Source organism: Dermacentor andersoni, chromosome 10, assembly GCF_023375885.2.
Source record: "Dermacentor andersoni chromosome 10, qqDerAnde1_hic_scaffold, whole genome shotgun sequence".
Lineage (NCBI taxonomy): Eukaryota > Metazoa > Arthropoda > Arachnida > Ixodida > Ixodidae > Dermacentor > Dermacentor andersoni.
The window spans coordinates 40,251,270-40,272,883 of record NC_092823.1 but is presented as its reverse complement, the minus strand read 5'-3'; the positions used below and the strand labels follow the sequence as shown (position 1 = coordinate 40,272,883).

At 46.5% G+C, this 21,614-nt stretch overlaps 2 protein-coding genes across 3 annotated transcripts in view; one reads left to right on the top strand and one right to left on the bottom strand.

Annotated features, from left to right (window-relative positions):
* The window catches only part of inaE (inactivation no afterpotential E), a 203,551-nt gene that overhangs the window by 122,710 nt on the left and 59,227 nt on the right, over positions 1-21,614 (bottom strand). The window lies entirely within an intron of this gene.
* On the top strand, positions 1,578-19,752 carry LOC126519127 (uncharacterized). Its single transcript, XM_055065317.2, has 5 exons — positions 1,578-2,089; positions 8,799-8,950; positions 14,323-14,405; positions 15,863-15,952; positions 19,085-19,752. The coding sequence occupies exons 1-5, from the start codon at positions 1,661-1,663 to the stop codon at positions 19,237-19,239; spliced, it is 909 nt and encodes a 302-aa protein (XP_054921292.2). The 5' UTR covers positions 1,578-1,660; the 3' UTR covers positions 19,240-19,752.

The following is a 21,614-nucleotide window of genomic DNA, read 5'->3' as shown; positions in this document are numbered from 1 at the left end:
TGGCGTGACATCCACAACTAACCACATCGGCTAAGGATCCAGATGATATTTCAACCACATTGTATCGCAATATGCCAGAATAAAGATTTGTTCTTGTGCATTACCCCTCCACGCCCCTTTTCGCTGGCCTGGTGTGGAGGAGAGACCTTATCTTTGCTGCTTAAGGTGAAAACGCTCGCCACTACAGGTGCGTAATGGTTTCGCAGCATCTGCAACAGTCACGGAGCGAGCCGTAGGCAAATCACGACAGGAAACGACTACGTGCGTTGTAAATTTTGCGCCCAGCCAGCACACACCCATGCGCCATCGCCGCCACGTCTTGACGCCCTGCCCCGCAGGGAAGCTGCTTGTGTCTCTACAGCCACGACTTTCGTTTAACCATAGAATCGCGGTACGGCGTGAAAGGTGACGGTGTATCGGAGATCGGAAGAGCTGTTCTTTGACAGCAATAGACTGCTGACCTTCGCGGTACGCGTACACGCTATAGGACGACAAATTCCGAGAAGAGCTATGCCGGTGACTCTGCAAAACGTGTAGCGTCAGATTAGAATAGTGCGTCGAATATATAAGGTTTTTTTTATTATTTGATGTGCTGAGACCACAACGCAAAGGGCAACCAAGGATAACGAACAATCTTCAGGATAACAAAGAAGCACGTCCGTTCCTGCAAAACCTCGTGTTCCCAGAAGGATCAGTTATAGCAGACAAAGAAGGTTCACGTCTTGTTATCCATTGCTTAAGAGAGACTAATTTGATGGACACGTGGTGAAATACTGCAGATATATTGGAAGAGATACCCGGGCGGATCAATTGCCGGCCTTGATCACCAGGCTAAGCTCGCCCGTTGCTACAAATTAACCCACCACTACTAATTTTTTCGCCAGCCTATATAAGTGAGTTTAGTGTCAGCGACAGCGGTTCACTGTTTCACTAACGTGAAGTTCAATTAACCGTGAGGTTGGCAAAATTCAATGATTTACAGCGAAATAAAAATAAGAAGTAAAGGAATGCACAGATTCAGCTACTCCAGCGCTTCAGACGTTGTTTAAAAGCGTTTACAATTGCTAAGCGTGTAGTAGCATGACGGCAGTGCCGCCTCATCTTGGTGGAGTCACACTGTAACTTGTCTGTAACTGTTGCAGACATGCGGATGCCCCTTTCTTTGGTCAGCGACTAGCCACTACGGAGCGATGCGCTGCAAAGCTCACTAGCTATCACATGTCACTAATGACTCCCATACTTAGTGCACTTCTGCAATTGCGTCACACATGCGGCTGTCCGGTTTCAGTAGACGCGTTAATAGTAAGGTTAAAAATGACACGAAGCGCGTTTGACACGACGAACGACGCTCTTTTCAAACTCACTACGATGAATTCTGGAAGCACTCGCGTCTTAAGCAATGCGAAATCATAAGGTCCATCTCCCTCGCAAGACCACGAAGCTTACAGCGCGCTTCGGTGCGTTTTAATCGTGAACAATACGGACAGGCTTCGACCGTCAGGTGACGCCTCTCTCGGAGCTTTCCGCGTCGACGTGGAAGACACGCACTCGTTGACTGTCATCACGGCCGACCTTAAAGGTTGCCTCGTCAGCGTGTGCGAAGCACAGCCGTTGCTCGCCGCGATCGCATCGACCGCCTCGCCGGAACCGAGCGACAGAGATGAGGGACGCCTGGCTTTTGCTCGGTGCGCTGTGCGTAGCGACGGCGATGTTCTCAGGCGCCGGGGCAAAAGAGGCACCTAAGTCGAAACCCGAGGACAGGGCGGAGACGCCTCCGAAGGCCAGCGGCGAGCAGGGCGCCAAACGAGTGGTGGTCACCGCAGAGACCGACGCATGGCATCTCGAGGAGATGATACTGTCCGAGCAGGAGAGTTACCTGAAGTACGAGGAGAAATTGCGCTCGGGAGAAGATACTTCGAGTCCCGAACGGGCCGCAAGTCCTTCGAAGGAACCGAAAGCCGCGACGAATAAGAGCACTGCGAATGCCACGAAGGTCGCGCCGTCTTCCGAGACCGCGGCTCCGGATGCTAAAGAAACGACTCCTTACGAGGATGACCCACGTCACCTGGAGCGGCAGCACATGGAAGATGTGAGTACACTTTGATTCGAGCTTTGAGCCTTCACAAAAAAAAATGTGAGTCGATTTAAGGTCCAGAAGCTGCATAGCCCGCGGGCTGCTAACGCCGGACTCCGAAGTATGCCGTGAACAGACTGCATGATTTGGCCTTTTACATCGTCTAAGCCATACCGGGAGCCTGGTCACAACGCTTATCGGTCGGGATAGACATGCGAGCACTTCTTCGGCATCTAAAGGCAACGTAGTTGAGTGACCAACTGCATAGATCCACGCTGCGAATGGTCGCCTATGGTGCGTGCGATAATTTTGAGCCCTTCTCTCTCCCTACCACTCCAGAAAATACGACTGCCCCCTTATGTACGTTCGATGAACAACGTTGAACTTGAAGTTCCCTTTCCCGCGTTAGGGTAGCGAGCTGAAGGGAGTCCATAGTTAACCTCCTTGCCTTTCCTCTCCCACACTTCTCTCTGCAGAGCTCCGGGTTAATTTTGACCACGTGGTTTTTTTAGCGAGCAGCCAAGGCCACGGTATACAGGAACGCGCGTTTTTCTTTTCATCCCATCCCAACCTGAACGCATCCGCCGCGGCCGGGCAACGAACCCGAGACCTCGTGCTCGGCAGCACAACGACATAGTCACTAAGCGAATGCGGCGGGTAGTCTATATGTCGTTGTCTTTTCCAGGCGTGAGTGGGGTATATTTCTAAAAGTTGCTGAATAACACCGTTATCTAATCGGTCTGAGCTTGAGTTTCCTTGACGGCGGCGGATGTGCAACATCCCTTCTGCCGCAGGCGTCGCGAGTACTTTATCCTTTTGGGTGAAGGCAACTGGTCAATAAACCCACACATGCTACCTGTAGACATCAATGTTGCCGGATTCGAGACCCTCGTTATATAATGAACGAGAAGAGAGGGAGTCAAGGTTTGTGAGTGGGGCCGCTGTCTAACATTCCCAAGGTTAGTTCTAGTAGTAAAAGATAAATACCCAAGAAAGTGAATGGAAAAACAGCGCCGAGGTAGCTCAATCGGTTAGGGCGTCGTACGCGTAAGGTTAAGACGTGGGATCGTTCCCCACCTGCGGCAAATTGTTTTTCTCATCCACTTCCGTTGCCGCTAATTTATCATTTCTTGAACTCAGTAAGTACAAGTGTTTTCCCCTATGTTTTCTTTGGTGTCTTTGTTGGCTTCTCATGATATGATCGATAAAAATCTGGCACCTCGGTTAACTCGCTTTCTTAATAATAATAATAATATATGGGGTTTTACGTGCCAAAACCACTTTTTGATTATGAGGCACGCCGTAGTGGAGGGCTCCGGAAATTTCGACCACCTGGGGTTCTTTACCCTGCACCTAAATCTAAGTACACGGGTATATATATATATAAACGCACCGACGTCAATAATATATACAAAGATGGTTCATCGGATCTACCGCGAGACGGATCTGTGACATGGTCGTCGTGAATCACAGCCAAAGTTCAGCGCGAAAACAACTGCATGATTTCGCCAGTCCCTCAACGCAGCAGCTTGCAGCCTCCGCACGTAGCCATGACCGTTTGTAATACATGCCTCGTAGGTCAGGGAATGTTAAATAGAAGCGTTCCGTCTCATTCGCTGGTTTGTGGGCGTCTATATAGGAGCGCACCAGTTGTATCCAGGCGCGAGCTCGCGCGAACGAAGTGGAGCCAAAAGGGCGTGAATTGTTAATGCCACCGCATGCCTGCACGTTTAAGCGTTTTGATTCGTTCGTATGTGCGCGTCGACGAATGTTTCGATAAGTTCGCGGTGCGAAATGCGGCGAGAGGGAGAGAGAGAAAAAAGGAAGAGCGAATACTGAGGCATGCTGCCCTCGAGCCACGTCGATCTAAGCCACGCACTAAGGAAAACTGCGCCCTGCAGGGTGTTTTCTCGTGTCTATAACTCACCGCTTTACACCCAACAAAAGGGTGTTTATGAGCGAAATAATACACCCATTTCAAAGGGTATTTTCGGTTCAATTATATCATTTACCTCCCTATGTGTGTTCTGCTGAGCTGCACGCTACGGTTTATTTTTACAGTGATACCTTTTATTCTGTAACTACCTTGGGACATCCGCCGAAGTAATCCCAGTGTTTTCCCGAGAAGTTTATAAAAAATAAGGTGAAAAAATAAAAAGCCGAGCAGCTTTGATTTGAAGTGCGAATCTCCACACTGGCAAGGCGATCCACACTGGCAAGGCACTCGCACGCACTGGCAAGGCGATCCGTTTTTTCATCACAGCGACGAGTCAGCGTCGGCGGCTATATAGGCATTTATCTTTCATCGACAACCAATCTCAATGAGACTGCCGAGATAACGTTTCAACTTTGATGTCGTCGAGGTGACACGAAGTGAACCAGAAATATATGAACCACTGCCTTTTCGTGAAGTTTGGGGGGAGGGGGGGGTATCGACGAAGAGCCGGACTTGGTACGGAATAGAACAAAGCAAACAGAAGTCCAGGAAAAAAAGAGAGGAGAACTTTAGCGAGAGAAAGTTGGAGAGGTCGGCCTCAGTTAGGGGCCCCAGGCCTGCTACTCCACGCCAAAAAAAGAAGCTGTCGGAACGATAGACGCGAGGTAGAAAGATGAAGTAGACGAGGACGGGGGGATCCCATTGTAAGGACACGTATACCATACCAATTAGTGCATACCCTCCTTAAACTTGTCATTATAAATTGTCCCACGTATCTCTCATTCCAAATTTCGCAATAAATCTTATCTTTCTCGTTTCTTCTAGTTTAATCGTTCATTTACCTCGTCTCAACGATCAATTACACGATGCTGTTATATTCTATGCTGCACGCTTCCACGTTCTTTTTCTAAATAGATATAAACTGAGCGTAAGACGACCACAGCCTTGGCCAACCCCTGTTTTGGGTGCGTGCCATCTATAAAAGCGCATCATCATCCAGACAAAGTGCTGCGTCATCCTTCCAGCGCTTCATCTTGTCTCGTCCTTGCTTGTCTTCTGTTTGCACTGCTCACTGTTCATTCCTTATACCGATTCGTACATTCTGTCGAAAAGAATTGGTGCCATTTTGGACTGAAGCGGCTGCAGGCTAGGCGCCGCCATGTTCACCAGCGCCATCATATGACACGATAACCGTTGCCCACTGTAAAATAAGTCACACCCATAAAAGCGAGCAAGGGTGTAACTCTATCATGACTCACACTTTACGTCCAAGAAGAGTGAAAGGGTGCGTGTTACCGACCGATGCACACCCTTATTAACATTTAAGGGTGCAACTTATTCAAGAGTGCATCCCGATGCCCGGATCCGGGAAGCCTATGGCCATAGACAACGCCCGTGCTCTTCGCCGGTACGTCTTTGTCCGTTCCGTTGTTCTTTCAAAGTTCAGATCACAGCTGGGGAGAGTTGAGGAACGTCGACGTGGAACTGCGTATAAACACGGAATCGCGCGTTTGTTGCGCGAAAAATAAAGTTTCGTTACTATGTGTAACGCAGATGGACAAGAGAGAGAGAGAGAGAGATAGCAAAGAGAGGCAGGGAGGTCAACTAGACGAGCGTCCGCAGATGGGCAAGCGTTTCAGCGTACTTGGCCTCTTGATGCGACAGACGAGGTTGCCCAGCGGCATCAGAAAATCGACGTGCCGTTTAACTTGCGCCGGCCAACGGCTGTCAAAGCACCGCGACGGACAATGGATTCGAACGAGCGAACCTTTTCACGACGATCGACCGCCGCGGCATTGCGAGCTGACGGCGGCGTAGGGTTGTCACTTTCTTGCTTCTTAACTAAAGGTGTCGTTATCGCCGACTTTTCTTCTCTGCTCGTGCTTTTTTTGTTTGTTTGTTGTTGTTGTTGTTCGTCGACCGTTTTCTCGAGACACTGTGCCTGCACGTCGACTCTGCGGCGTGCTGACATTTGCGCTCGGCAAGGAAGCGACATTTCCTAATGCAGGCGGTGCGCAGCTTTCAGCGCGTGTGTGCCCCCGACTAACGGCGGGAGAGTCAATTACACTGAAAGTTGGGGCCACGTGTACTTTGGCGCCAGCGAGGTCTCTAATGAGCGGGGAGAGTTTAAATTAGCGAGCGAGGCATAAAGTTCGCTCTGTGCGTGGTGGAGTGCGTGCGTGCATTTATCAAGAGCCATTTATTCCACAAGTCTTCAGAAAACTTACTATAGCCCCATGCACTGTACAGTAATTTACACCCTTAAACGTAAAAAAGGGTGTAAATGTGTCTATAACTAACACCCTTAGGAAATCACACCCAAAGGGTGTGAGTTATCGAAACATTTACACCCTTTTTTCACTTTTAAGGGTGTAACTTATTTCACAGCGTGTTCGAGAATCATGGCGCGTTTATCTGGCTAAAAACGTGAGACGGTAGGTGGGTGCAAAAAGGGAGAGGGGGTGTTGGGGGGGGTGCCGATTCGGGCGTCACCTGCTGGCAGAAGGACTGGCTGTGAATCGCAGCGGCCCTGAAATTGCGGTGCTTCTCTGGGAATCCCTCAAAAAAAAATAGAAAAAGGGGGAAGAAGTTCCAGAAACGCTCGATAAGCAAAACTAAATGTACGGCATTTCCGACATCAGCACCTCCTTTGCTAGCGAACGACGACGCAAGGAACCGGGCATCGAAGCAAAATTGCGTAATGTCGTTCGGAATACGGGGGGGGGGGGGGGGGGGGAGCTCACACAGGAATTTCGAAACTCGAGGTGTGATTAAAGCACGCCGAGTGCGTCTGTTGCGTGCGCAGTGGTATTCAAGTGCGCACTTGCATTCTTTGCGAGTGGGCGCCGCTCCTGACACGGGCAACATTTTATTCTTTGTGCTTAAAAGAAAGAGAATTTGTGACCTTCTGAAGCCGCCGCGTCGCTTGGGTCGTATGAAAATGCTATAGCACCTACACCCATTTATTAAAGTGACATGTCTGTTCCGAACATTTCTCGCTGTGTACTTGCTGTTGTCACTTCCCGTGTTTTTTCTTGTTTTTTTTCGTTAGCTTCTTCTCCCGAAGAAAGCCGAACGATTTGTATTAAAAATTAGTTCTTTTTGTTAATCCTGCATCTTGACTAATGTTTGTTTCTTCGAATATAAGGCGACCAATCAGTTCACAGGAACGCTGCAATGAGAAGACTCTGCAGAGACATCGGTGAGACGACTATTCGATATGAGAAGCGGAAATAATGTTCCGCATCTCCATGCGCATAAAATGCGTACTTTTAAAAGCCTGTATCCGCTGCCACTAAACGACGTCTTCGGGTGGCCGCTGTAATCCCCTCGAATTATTAATGAAATTCCGGAGGCGCTCTTCCTCCAAGTAGGACGTATCTTGCGGCAACCGAACAGTCGGCTGCTTTTTTTGTAGCAGGGCGAGGAAACGCAGTGAAACCAATTTACGCTCCCCAAGGGCGCAAATCAATCTACAACTCACACCGTTACACCTTTGCGGGTGTAAGGCTATGAGTTATAGAATGCAATGTACCGTTAAGGGTGCAAATTGGTTTACAATGAAGGAAGGGTAAGCGCGAATTGGGCCTCAGGAGGACAAAAACAAAAATAACGAAGTAGCGGTTCAGCACACGTCGGAACATAAAATCATGTTTCTCGTTATTCACTGCGGGATTTTTAATGACGCTTGTTGCGTTTAAAATGCAAAGGGTAAAATCTACCGACTGCGCGGAGGGCATTTTTTTTACTTCATCAAGGCTTTTACGAAAATCGAGTTTACAACTCCGTAACTCAGCAAGAAAAAATATCAATACTGCCATTTTGGAAGCTGCACCTATTCCAACACCTAAAGAAGACTAGATTTATGCGTTACAGATGACTGATACATGCCAGCAATTTGTGAGCAGGTCTTTTCCTAAACTATCGTAAAATAATGTAGAAACCTGACGTAAGCGGGAAACTCATGTGGGACATTCGTACGCTTCAAGTGCGTTAACACAAGCAGTTTACATAATGTCGATATTTTATTTTGGTGCATAATTACACATCTGTAGACTCCGTGCTTCAATTTTTATTAAGAATTACTGATTTTCAGAATTTTTTTAGAACAGCTGCGAGGCCGTAAATCTAAGTTCTGTTCCATGCGATCGGTAGAGTTTAGCTTTTTTTTCTCTTGTATGCAACAGATTTGTTTTAAGTTGGTTTAAAAAAGTTTAAGTGTTTTAGGTTGGTTTAAGTTGGTTTACGTTGGTTAAGTTAAGAAAATTTCTGTGTTTCACATGCTATTCAACGGGAAAAAAAATCGGACTTAACCCCGCAGCAAGGCGCCCTTTTAATATATTCTTATTGTCGTGCGTGCGATTGTCTAGGTGTAATGATGTAACTCTTACACTTACTCTAACTAAAAGAATAGGGGACTTGAGGGACTCATATTTTTTTGCAAACCGTGCCAAGGAACAGAGAACGAAGCCATCAGAAAAAGGACAGATGATTACAATAGCTGTTACACTCATTTGAAGCGTTGGAAATAGTGAGATCAAAGGAAAATGAAGGTGGACGGGCACTGACCAGCCGCGGGTGGGAACCGAACCCGCATTTCGCGCATTACGCGCGCAGTGCTTTACTATAATCAAGCTGCCGAGGCGCCATCGATCCCTCCACCCACTACTATCTCGGGTACTTGTGCATGCGCAAGAGGACTGATTAACGACACGCCGGGCAGTGTTAGTGAGTGTTTGAGACTCACGCCACGTTTGGTTCCCGCCCTTGTCACGTTGTCTGTCGCAGTTTGTGGCCATCACCGAGAAGATATACGTGGTGAAGCGCAACTTCAACCTCGAGCGAGTCGAACGCTGCGAATCGGCGCAGAGGCTGCGTCAGCTGAGCGACACCCAATACGAGTACCTGCTCCGCACGCGCCATTACAAGTCACCGGCGCTGTGAGTACCTATTATTATATTACAGGCGAGGTAACGAATGAATGAATGAATGAATTATGTACACTGATTTGATTGCGTAAATTTTCTCAACAACTGAGTGCCGTATGAGCAGACTAACGCTATTCCTGTAATGCCCAAACACAGATTCCACATAAATAAAAGGAAATATCTTGTTGACCGTTATTTCTGGCCAAGGACAGCGTGTTCATGAAAAAATAAAATAAGCGTCATTAGTCTTACAAGTTAATTAGTATAAGATTTCTTCATTATAATTATTAATTAATTACAACTAAAGATTGCTTTGTTGAACTCTCCACAGCCGAAGTTTCACCCCGGCAAATCAGCAAGGTATCTTGAAGCGCCAGTTGGGGAATGTCCCACTGTGGTGATGGTGAAGAACAAGGCAGTAGTCAAAACCCTGATTCTATCGTGTAAGCGTGTACATATGGACACCCTCGGCCCCAGCATTAAGAAAAATGCAAATATTGGTTTTGGGTGAAGCTTCCGTCGCCTAAATAAACATCTTGAGTTATCAAACTCAGCGTAGATTAGATGATACGTTGGGCATTGCAGGGTTCCTTGAGATTCATGTGACGGGATTGAGAACTTCTCGCCAATAGCGAAGTGTATACAGCCACGTCGTATCACAAAATGAAAAAAAAAAAGATAAACAGACAGAACTAACTGTGCATACATTGCAGGAAGTCGTGGCTTTTGGCTGTTCTTTCAAGCACACGTGAAGATATCAGAACGCCATGTAAGAAGGAATGGAGAGTTTTTGGCTCGTGCGTAGATGTAGCCTCATTTGTGGAACGGCCGAATACCCTAGACGTAATCGTAGGGTGGATAGACTGATGAATATCGTGACAATACTTTCTGAATGTCATGATTTGGAGGTCATGATTAGTTACGCTGTTAAGCCCTCACTCTTTTTAGAAACCCAATATGAATTTAGGCAACATAGAATTACACGCACGCTCTTAGAAAACGTTGACGACGTTATGAATTCTACCCTGAACAAGGTGCGCCTAATAAGTTTTAAGGGGGACATGCAGCTATTCTTCCAAAACTATTTCACAGAACGATATCAAAGAACAAAAATAGGAGGTATGATACGCGAATAAGAAAAAAAAAAGATTATTAAGTACGGCATTTCGAAATGATCTACGATTGGCCCACTAATAACAAGCAAAGTTTAAGCAAAAGTGACGTTCCTGATGCAAGTTTCTTGTGAAAAATGGACTCAAATGCCTTAAAATATTTCAACAAATGAACGTAACGACGCAAACTCAAAGCAATGTTTCTGAAAGTGTAACGCTATGACACAAACGTTCTGAGGTGTAGGTGGCAGCGTTAATTCTAATGGGACACAAATGCGCCTGGAGTTTTTTTTTTTTTCAATATGCGTTCAACGTGCCTGATGGTCTTTTAGATAGCAATCCACTAACGCCCCTCAGAGGACAACGCAGAAATTCACCACGTCACACATCGTGAGATACGTCAGTTTTCGTAATCATCGACACGTGTTCTCGCTATAGCCAACATTTCGCACGTTTGCATCGGAATCGTGTGACGACTGGCGGCGATGCGCGAAATGAAACTCCGTGTCTCGCATGATCTCGAGCCGGTTCTCCTCGGCCCGTATTCATGAAGAGTACTCACGCTAGAACTGTTTGTACGAGCAGATGTCGGCCAACAGTGATGACGGACACATTATTAGCGAAGGCTGCCAGCCAATGGGAAAGAGTGGGCAAGCGCGAAGGGAGACACAGCGACACCAGTTGCTCGCGTCTCACTTGCTCACAGACTAACGCTTGGCCTATAGGCCCTGAGCGCAGGCGGCGCCTCTACTTCGGTACAACGTGAATTTGTTAACCTGCGAAAACCTCAATTATATGGCACTGTACCCTGTAAGATTATGTGCACACTTAAAGGTGAATAAGGGAGTTAATCAATGTATAAGGCACACCCTTACACCCATCCGGACGTATGGGTGTACGTAATAAACCGATGTACACCCATTTCTTTTTCACTACAAGGGTGTAAGTTCAAGTATAACCTAGGGCTAATTTCACTTTGCGCATGCAACAAACAAACAGCACTTGATAACGAACGACATCGTGAATTTGGCCCCTCACACATGATGTTGTTGAGTCGACAGAGTGATGAGAAGTGACAGCACAAAAAAAAAGACGCAGTAGCCGTTTTGTGCGACAGATAGTCATAAATGGCAAGGCAATCGTTGCTGCAGCTGTAGGGGCTGCGAAGACGTCCCAAGGGAAAATAATGAGCTGCGAACTTAAGCTGGCGAAACGGTACTCGTTAACAACGCGGCACGTGTCCGTGAAATATGTTCTTACGCTTAGAACTGTTCGTAAGGGCAGGTGGCAGCGAGTCGTCATGTCGGGCCCATTGTCAGCAATGACAACCGCCCAATGGCAGATAACACTTACGAACGAAATGCTTTGCTAATCCGGGCTCACGTTCTTTAATTGCGACCAAGAAAAATCGTTAGCAGCATAGAAAAAAAGCTTATCCGACGAATCCAAACGCACCTAGAAGACGGAGGGTGGTACCCCAACACCATGTTCGGCTCACGTTCTTTAATTGCGACCAAGAAAAATCGGCAGCAGCATAGAAAAAAAGCTTACCCGACGAATCCAAACGCACCTAGAAGACGGAGGGTGGTACCCCAACACCATGTTCGGCTTCCGGGCAAACCTATCCACCCAAGACATCCTGCTACAACTAAAAGAAGAGGTACTCGAACCAATGCCGAAAAACGGGGAGAACGTCGTCATGGCCATTGATATCAAAGGGGCCTTTGATAACGTATCCCACGCCGCCATTATGGAAGGACTCAACACTACCAACTGCGGGAAGAAAGTACACGCCTATCTCAGAAGCTTCCTCACAGATAGAACAGCGACAGTAGGCCTCGGAGACCTGCGGAGCGGCACCTTTCAAACGCCATGCAAGGGCACTCGGCAGGGCTCGGTAATTTCGCCGATACTTTTTAACATCGCCATGGTCAACCTTGCGAAGAAGCTCAACGAAGTCCAGGGCATCAGTCATGCCATATATGCAGATGACATAACCATCTGGACAACCGAAGGATCACTAGGGAACAAGCAAGAAGCGCTACAGAAAGCCGCCGCTTGCATCGAGGAATATACGCAGCAAAGAGGCCTCAGATGCTCCACGGAGAAGTCTGAGCTCCTCAGAGTGGGAAGGCACCTAACGGATGCCCCACTCGAAGTAAAAATCGAAGGCCAAAACATTCCGGAACAGAAAATGATCAGGATCCTCGGCATGTGGCTGCAGGGCAGCCGGAGGTGCAGACACACCCTCTGCCTGCTGAGTAGAGCAGCTGGACAAGTGGGCCGCATGATCAGCAGAGTTGCGCACAAGAGATACGGCATGAGAGAGGAAGATACCCTCAGGCTGGTCAACAGCCTGGTGGTCAGCCGGGTCACATACTCCCTGCCGTACCATGTAACCATCAAAGCCGAAAGAGAACAAGCCGAAGTAATCCTTCGGAAGGCATACAAAACAGCCCTTCATCTCCCAAGAAACACATCCAATGACAAGCTGATGCAACTGGGAATCAGCAACACGTTTGAAGAACTAAAAGAATGCCAGCTCAAGGCACAAGCGCGAAGGCTCAGTAACACAACAACGGGAAGGGCGCTCCTGACAAAGTTGGGTTGGGAAATAGAAAAACCGCAAAGTAGTAGGGCAATAATACCGGACCTGCTAAGGAAGAAACTACGTATACAACCTGTCCCCCGCAATATGGACCCCAATCTCCATACCATCAGGCGACAGGCTAGGGCAGAATTCTACGAAAGAACGATGGGGCAGAGAGACAACACAGTCTACACAGATGCTTCCCTCTATCCAAAAGAACACAGGAAACACGCAGTAGCGGTAGTAGCTAATAATAAAAGCAAACTAATCACGAGCCTCACGGCAGCGGTATCAGACATAACCGAAGCAGAGGAAATAGCTGTTGCACTGGCAGCAGAGGAAGGATACAGGATAGGAAAATCCCTCAACATCCTAACAGACTCACAAGAGGCGTGCCGAAACTATATCAGGGGTAGAATAAGCAGCACGACACTCAAGATCCTTAGTAGAGCACCGCTCTATGAAGGACAACCTACACACAACATAATCTGGATACCAAGCCACGCAGGGATTCAGGGCAATGAAGGGGCGGACAGCTTAGCTCGAGGCTTCACCATCCGAGCGGGCACCTCAGTCCCCCCGGGAGAGCCTCAGATTACTTGCGGGGACAGTTATTCAGAGCTGCTAAACCTATATAGGGGGCGAAGATTCCAATACCCCCCACCACACAACGCGTTGACGAAGGAGGAAGCCGCAGGATGGCGTAGACTGCAGACGGGTTCCTTTCCATATTTTTACATACTAAGCAGGATGTTCCCCACACAATATTGCGCCGTATGCCCGTGGTGCGGAGCAAGGCCAACACTATATCACATCACATGGGAATGCGAGACAAACAAGACATTCCAAAAACATACAACACCAAGTGCGGAGTAATGGGAGAGCCGGCTCACCAGCTGCGAGCTAGGGGTCCAAAGGGCCCTCATAGCACACGCAAGCGAGGTGGCCCGACTCAGTGGTGCCCTGGACTAGGGGCCCACCCAAGGCTGAAGAGGACCCAAAGTTTTCAAGAATGAAGACTTCGTCCTCAACTCGCTAATATCTTAAAGAACCAATAAAGTTTTCCATTCCATTCCATCCGACTCCAGTTCATTGGAGAAATGACGCAGAGACTGACACCACGATGCCAGACCCTTCGGTATTCCAAGTACGGATGTTTTTTTCTTACTTCCTTACTTTTTTATTCGTCTTGTAATGCGCAGAGTAAGCTGAGTAAAACTCATAACCACGACGGAACATACCAGGCAAGAACAACCGAGCGCAGTCCTTGTTTTATGTGTCCTATCGTGGTTATCAGTTATATTAGGTTGAATTCCTCAGCTCGTTACAATACCAACGAACACGAACTAGCCCAATCTCTCGCTTTCAACATTTATTACTTCTTTTTTTTTCAGGAGCTCAGCCATCGCGCGTGCTACTGATCACGTGTTAGCCTTGTTCTTCTGGGATTTCATGCAAATCCCGATATAAAGTAGGCTAGTGCAGGGCAATTAACGCTCGAAAGCGGTCACTTGTAATAAAAAGTAAGTCGTCCTTTGATGAATGCTAATATACAAGGAAACAAGGAAACCATCTACCGCTAGTAAAGCTCGTCTCTCTGTCTCCCGAGTTCGCTTGGAAGAAGATGCTACGCAAGCACCAGCTGTCTAATTTGCATTTATTTTTCTTTCCCTCATGCTCAGAATGTCCATGAAAGTGTTCTTCAAGATTAGCAAGACTGGTGTGCACAAGGACTACAACGCTGTGACGTATACGCACGGCCCAGGTAAGAGAACTCTCGAGAAAAACGCACAAAAGTATACAATAATGAACATTCATCAGTAACAGAAGCATTACATTATTGACGATGATGATAATGGCGATGATGATGTTGCGGAGAATGTGATAAACGTTGTGGAAAGCGCGGGGATATAGGTGGTGTCCAAATCCGCGCATCAGCGACGATTTCGACTCCTTTGAGTAACAGAAACTGATCTCAGAGGCTGTACTTTTGTGGGCGGCATGCGCCGAAAGTAATTGTGGAGCCAGAAACGTCATGCCTGCCATGTTTTGAAGGGCAGCCTAAATGGACCGATAACAAATTTTTATAGCACCAACTTTTTTTTTGTGTGTGTGTATGTGTGTGCTACGGAAAGCTTACCGGTCAGAGTGGGCAGTCCTAGAGTTTTGATAGATAAAAAAGAAATGCAGCAGTTTTTGACAGATCTTTTCGATCTGCAGTCGCGACCGCGTTCACGAAGTCTTACGCTGGAAACAAGCTTGAAACGGCCATAGGTGGGCGCGGAAGCGATTGTACGCCGGCATAGGTGGGAAGAAGGCAAGTGCGGCCCTAGCTCTAAGAAAGTAATATTTCGTATCAAGCGAATGTTAACGTATCAAGCGGTTGGTGTTTTCTGAAGTGCCGAATTATTTCTGGAATAGTATATCTGTGCGATTTCGTGGTTTCCTGTCCCACCGCATTGGTAATGCACAAGTCAAGGCGTTCGTTTTAGCCGAGCATTTAGCCAAGCCAATCTAAGTTTTAGAAAGCGAAACAACGCATATACAGTTCCGCGTGCTGGTGGCTCTCAGTTGATGGGAACGTCAGGCGTTTGTCTATGACTACTATTATTATTATTATTATTATTATTATTACGAGGTACTGAATATAGTCTAAACAGTCTATTAAGCATACGAACGCACGTATGCCTGAAATTCGGCGGTGTTATATATATATATATATATATATATATATATATATATATATATATATATATATATATATATATATATATATATATATATATAGTGTAGAGCAGCTTAGCATGCCAGAAATAGGGTCAACTGACGCAGTTTACAGAACTGTGATGCTGTTTTTCATTGATGAGTTATACAGTTCTTTCCTTGATACATGAGTTTTCTTTTTTAATCTTGCTATATTCAACAATATTCTGCAAAAGTGACGGCATAAATAATACGTTCACTTCCGTCAGTCACTAGGTTTAAGCGTCTTTTCTTTAAACGCATCAAACAAAATTGGTGCAGTGGTTGCCGAGAAAGCCCATGTCTCCATTTCAATCTCTTTATACAGCAGCATCTGAGCTAAAGCTTCCTCTTAAGCAATTTCTTGAATGCATGGCGCGAAGCGTCTCAGCCACTCAAACACTCCAGCGGGTCAAAGCTCGCGGCCAGATATCATCGAGGTCACGTCTCCTCGTTTTTTTTTTTTTTTTTTCATTTCAGATGAGCCTAGCGTCGAACGCAAGCTCATGTACATCAGTCCCGACAAAACGTGCGCGATCCTTGTCGAAGATCTGAAGAGAAGACGCAAGGGTGAGTAGAGTGTGCAGGCAATCAACACAGTAGGAATGTCGCTGAACGGCCATTTTGTTCTTTCTGGGTGACTCGGCGAAGGCGCTAATACCCAGGCATTCTGCGACACTCAGGCTTGCGGTGGCGTTAGTGAGGAAGAGTTTTCACTTTTGTTAAAGAAAAGACGATGACGGGCTGCAAATAAATGGAATTGAAGGAACAGGAATTATTAGGAGCCATGAGCTATATCTGTAAATATGTGTGTGTGTGTGGAGGGGGGGGAGGTGTAGCTGCATATCAGTGTAGCACTTTCAGATAATCCAGCAAACCAAGCACTAATTAAGTACGACACTTATACCTCAAGTAACATTTCATTGTATTTTTGTTCGAACGTACTACATTCCATGGCCAATAATAAAGGTGACCAAGTGGGACTAATTTACCTTAATGTGTATTATAGTATAGAGCTTTCTCAGGATATACTTCATTTATAGCCAATTTATCCGAAGTGAAATATCGCTGCAGTTGGCCTTCACCTATCCGCACGGAGCGCCTTTGTCGCTGCGCACAACTGTGACGTGGATGTGAAATTGCGTCATGTCACGGTACATGTTTCTCTGCAGACTGCACCATTACTGCACAGAACAGATGCCCCCCCCCCCCCCCCCCCCTTGTCCGCGACGCGAAGCAAACGCATATGACCGGATGCCTGGCATCTGTCAGCGGTTTCGGTGGTCTTTGACATGCGAGTCATACGGGTTACAACTTCCATGGAAGTTGTAGCCCACATGACTAGCATGGCGCGGAGCCTGCAACATGCGAATGCCGGGTTTATGCACGATATCTTCTCACACTATCAGGTCACGCTCACTCGCGAATTGCTCTACTATGCCAGTGAATGAGCATATGCGTTTGCAGTTCATCGCTCATAGAGTCCGCATACTTATGGTAAGTTGTAACACCTAGAGTAGCTTTGCGTGGCACGCCGGTTACATGCGTACAGAAGTACTGAGAGACTAGTAGTTAGTTATTTTTTAGTTAGTTAGTTAGTTAGCTAATTGGTAAGATAGATAGATAGATAGATAGATAGATAGATAGATAGATAGATAGATAGATAGATAGATAGATAGATAGATAGATAGATAGATAGATAGATAGATAGATAGATAGATAGATAGATAGATAGATAGATAGATAGATAGATAGATAGATAGATAGAGGACGACGCAACGAGCTATGGAAAGAAGAATAATAGGTGTAACGTTAAGGGATAAGAAAAGAGAATATTGGGTGAGGGAACAAACGCGAGTTAATGATATCTTAGTTGAAATCAAGAAAAAGAAATGGGCATGGGCAGGACACGTAATGAGGAGGGAACATAACCGCTGGTCATTAAGAGTAACGGAATGGATTCCAAGGGAAGGAAAGCACAGCAGAGGGCGGCAGAAAGTTAGGTGGGCGGATGAGATTAAGAAGTTTGCAGGGACAACATGGCCACAATTAGTACATGACCGGGGTAGTTGGAGAAGTATGGGAGAGGCCTTTGCCCTGCAGTGGGCATAACCAGGCTGCTGCTGCTGCTGCTGATGATGATGATGATGATGGTGAGATAGATAGATAGATAGATAGATAGATAGATAGATAGATAGATAGATAGATAGATAGATAGATAGATAGATAGATAGATAGATAGATAGATAGATAGATAGATAGATAGATAGATAGATAGATAGATAGATCAATGGGATGAACACTGGAGATGTTTACATGGCCGTACACCTAGTATGTTATTGCAGATGATTAACCTGAGGCATAGAATGGCTCATTCATACAGAGGGTACACGCGCAAACAACCTACACAAGAGCGCACGGTAACAGGCAACTATAGATTGAGTCTGCAAAAAGCACTCACAGGAGATGGTCAGGTTTCACGAGGAGTTTCGTGAATAGTGAACGATATACAGGGTGTTTTTTTTTACAGCGAAGCTGTATATAGCTGGATATATGTCTACGCGTCGCGTCGACAAGAGAGAATTTTCGTCCCCATTTTCTCGCGTACGCTTTGCAGCTATCGATATAATGTAGGTATCTTGGGAAAAAATCATACTGAAATTGGCCGCTATGATGACTATCGTTACGCCGATGGAGGTTCACTTACTTGTCGGAATTAGATAGCTCACAGTGAAGTTTTGGAAGTGTCCGTGGAAATTCATCGGTGTTCCGGTTACTTTTGTGCTTCAATGCATAAAACAGCCGTATCTTAAAAAGTAACTGCAACGTCAATGCATTTCATCAGACGCATTGAAAATTAATATCTCGGAACTGGTGCTGTCCAGACAACTCCTTCCAAGTGGATACACCGTGCAAACTCAGCGACTATAATGCGTAGATTGAAATATGTGGCCTAACGTAATTAATTAAGAAAGTTAACTAGCGTAATATGTTAATTATTTAGTTGACATTTTCGTTTCTCGTAGAAGTAAAAACCGCCTTATCGAGTAATTTAGATCAAGAGTTAGGATTGTGCTGTCTGTTATAAGCATTCTTTAGAAAAAAAGATGGTGCAGCTTAAAAAGAGAACACCCGGTATTGTTGGCAATGATCGCGAAGGTTTACTGACGGGTTCATTCGGCTCCGTCGAACAACCATTGCTTATTTAGGGTCGCACGCTTATTGAAGCCGGTGGCTTGTAGACGGTGACGGAGAACGTACGGCAACAAAAGCATCACTACAGCTACTGAATGCGGCAAAAACTATGTGGTTTCATAACACATAATGCGAACGCCAGTGGCATCGCAGCATTTGTTCTCTCCCGATTAGGCGTTGCAGTACTTCGATATAGAGGACCGTCCTCAACGTGACGTCACACGGGTGCACCGGCGCTGCCCTCGCGTCCCGCGCGAGAAAAGAGAAAGTTTACTAGCAAAACGTTTACGCACCTTCCATACGTGAACTTTCTCGGTACGCAATTATCAGTCGCTGCCAAGTTTCGAAAAGCAATTTTCTTTTACCCACAAAAAACTGTTGTTCGAAGCGACGAACGGCAATGAAGTGCCCGTGCAGTTGTTGGCTCCCTTTTTTCTTTCTTTTTTTTCGCCAGTGTTACATGTGTTTGTTTACAAACAAGCCGCTTGTTGACGCGTGCACTCGCAGGTTGCCAACTCGTCCAGCCAGAGTCCGCCATCGAGAACGGGATACCGCTGGAGTGCAACAAGATCTACGAGGCGAGCTGCGGCAGAAAGAGCCTCATCCTCTACGAACCTATCTGCAAGACGCTGCCTGACAATGTGCCCCACGAGGAACTTTAAAAAAAAAAAACTTTTTCTTTTCTATTTTTTTTTACGCCGGCACTAGCGCGCTGGAAGGTAAAGCCCCTTAAACTTCGCAAAGTAGCGACACTCTCCTCCTCCACCTTCACTCCTCCTCGTTCCTCCTCTCTTTCACGCTCTCTCCTCGACCGTAGCGCCGCCTACACCACTCGAGCGTAACGGCGCCAACATGCGCTCCTCGCCACTCCGTAGAGGCTTTTCGAGCGAAAATGGCGCTGAAGCACGGCCCGAGGGCCCACGTGATGCTATTAGGCCAATAGCGACGCGGCCTCGACCAGAGCGCGCGAGGAGAAGGCGGCATTCTACAAAGCGTGGCGCTACTCTACGAAGTTTAAGGGGCTTTATTGGAAGGCCGTCCCGCACGCCATCTGTCGGAACATTCATCACACCTGTCAAGTGTGCGCGGAAGATGCCTTTTCGAAGGCGTCTCCCGACACTTGGCGACGCTTCTCACGTGCTCAACACATCATTAAAAGGGACATTTAAGAAGAATGCTAAGCTGTACATTACTGAATTTCACTTCTGGAATAACACAACGGATGCGCTCTTACCTTGGGATCTCCCGGATTCATTACAGAACCTCTCTCTACCTCTTACCATGAGAGGAGGCTTAATGGTAAAACAGAAAAAGAAATGGCGCACCGAAAACAAAAACAAAAAAAAAATACTGATGCTGACACGACCTGCATGTTGCCACACCTTCTTGCCGTGACGTCGTGGATTTCGACGGCGTTTACCCTAGTCCATAGTTATACGGTTTATCATTCAGGAAGGACTACGTATATCATTATAGTTATAAAAACGAAATAATAAACCTAGCATGTTTTGATAACTGTTGCTTTGCGAAAACGTGCCGAAGCACGAGAAAACGCCTATAGGAACTGCTGTGACGTCAAACCAAAGTACCGTAGCAGTGCCGGCCGTTTCGGCGGGAAATTAAACAGAAACGTAAAAGCGTGGCAGTCACTTTTTTGCGTCTATAATCAGCTTCATTCGCCACCTCATTACCCAAAGTATATATGGCGACTTCCGAAAGAACACTTTATCATGTGATATCGTGCTTTAGCGCTGACTACCCTGTGTCGCCATCTGATGACGCTGTATTAAACTGTAGAGCAAAATAAAGTAAACTTTCAACGACTGAGTTCTACTCAGTTGCTGGTTTAAAGACGATGCCAGCAACAACTATTCATGCGTAGTTATTTTTTTTTTTCTATTGCTTCGGCGAGGACGACCGTGTCATTGAATGCGTTCTTATCGCGCTGTGGCTGGACGAGGCGCCACGATTGAGATGTTACTACCGGCGTCGCTATCACCAGGTGTCCCTGTATTGTTTGTGCAAATGGGAATATCGTACCAAACATAGCTTTTACCCAAGGGGGAAAAAAGAAAGAAAGGCATGACACATGCGTTGACGATAGTTGGCAGCAACGCATATACACCAGTAGCCAAGCATATAGAGTGCAGCGTAGCTGCGATGGCAATTCCATGTGATCCATTCACACGGTGGCGCCACGAGCACTGCTGCTGACGGCTGTAAAGTTCAGGCACTCCATAAACTGTAACCATATACTTTCATGCTAAGGCTCTCGATTTTCATAGCTACGAGGCGAATAATCGTGGACGCTATACCCAATATAAAAAAGAAAATTCGTGTCGTAAATTCATGCACTCCACTTTTGAAAACATGTCGCAGCTTGAAAGTTTCTTTATGCTTTTCGATCCCGAGAGTGGCCTCGTAAATGTCATCGTCGCACTCCGCGACAGCTCGCACTCGCGAGCACGCGGTGCGGTGCGTTCGTCCCAGGCACGCGCGATAAACCCACCTGTGCGTAGGGTTGGCTCTTAGCGCTACACGTTGACGCTACACGCCTGTCGTGCTGCTGTACGAAGGAGGCGGCACTCGAGCAGGAGGACTTGTGCCAACAAGAGCGTTCGCGTTTTCTTTTTCCGATGAAACAACAGCTGAGCTCGTTCCGCTATTCTTGTGCTTGTTAATGCGGCTAGCATTCTTGGCCTACTTAAGCAACTTCCTCTCTGTAACTATGTATGTATGTATGTATGTATGTATGTATGTATGTATGTATCTATGTATGTATGTATGTATGTATGTATGTATGTATGTATGTATGTATGTATGTATGTATGTATGTATGTATGTATGTATGTATGCATACATATCTTAAGAACCCGACAACCAATGACACGACGGACAACATAACAGCAACGTACTTACTAATTGAATTAAATAAATGATACATGATATGAAAGCGGATGGAAAAACAACTTGGGGAATGATCCGACGTCTTCCCAAACCTTAGCGGCCTTCCCCGCCAAGGGTTGTGGGTGGTGGC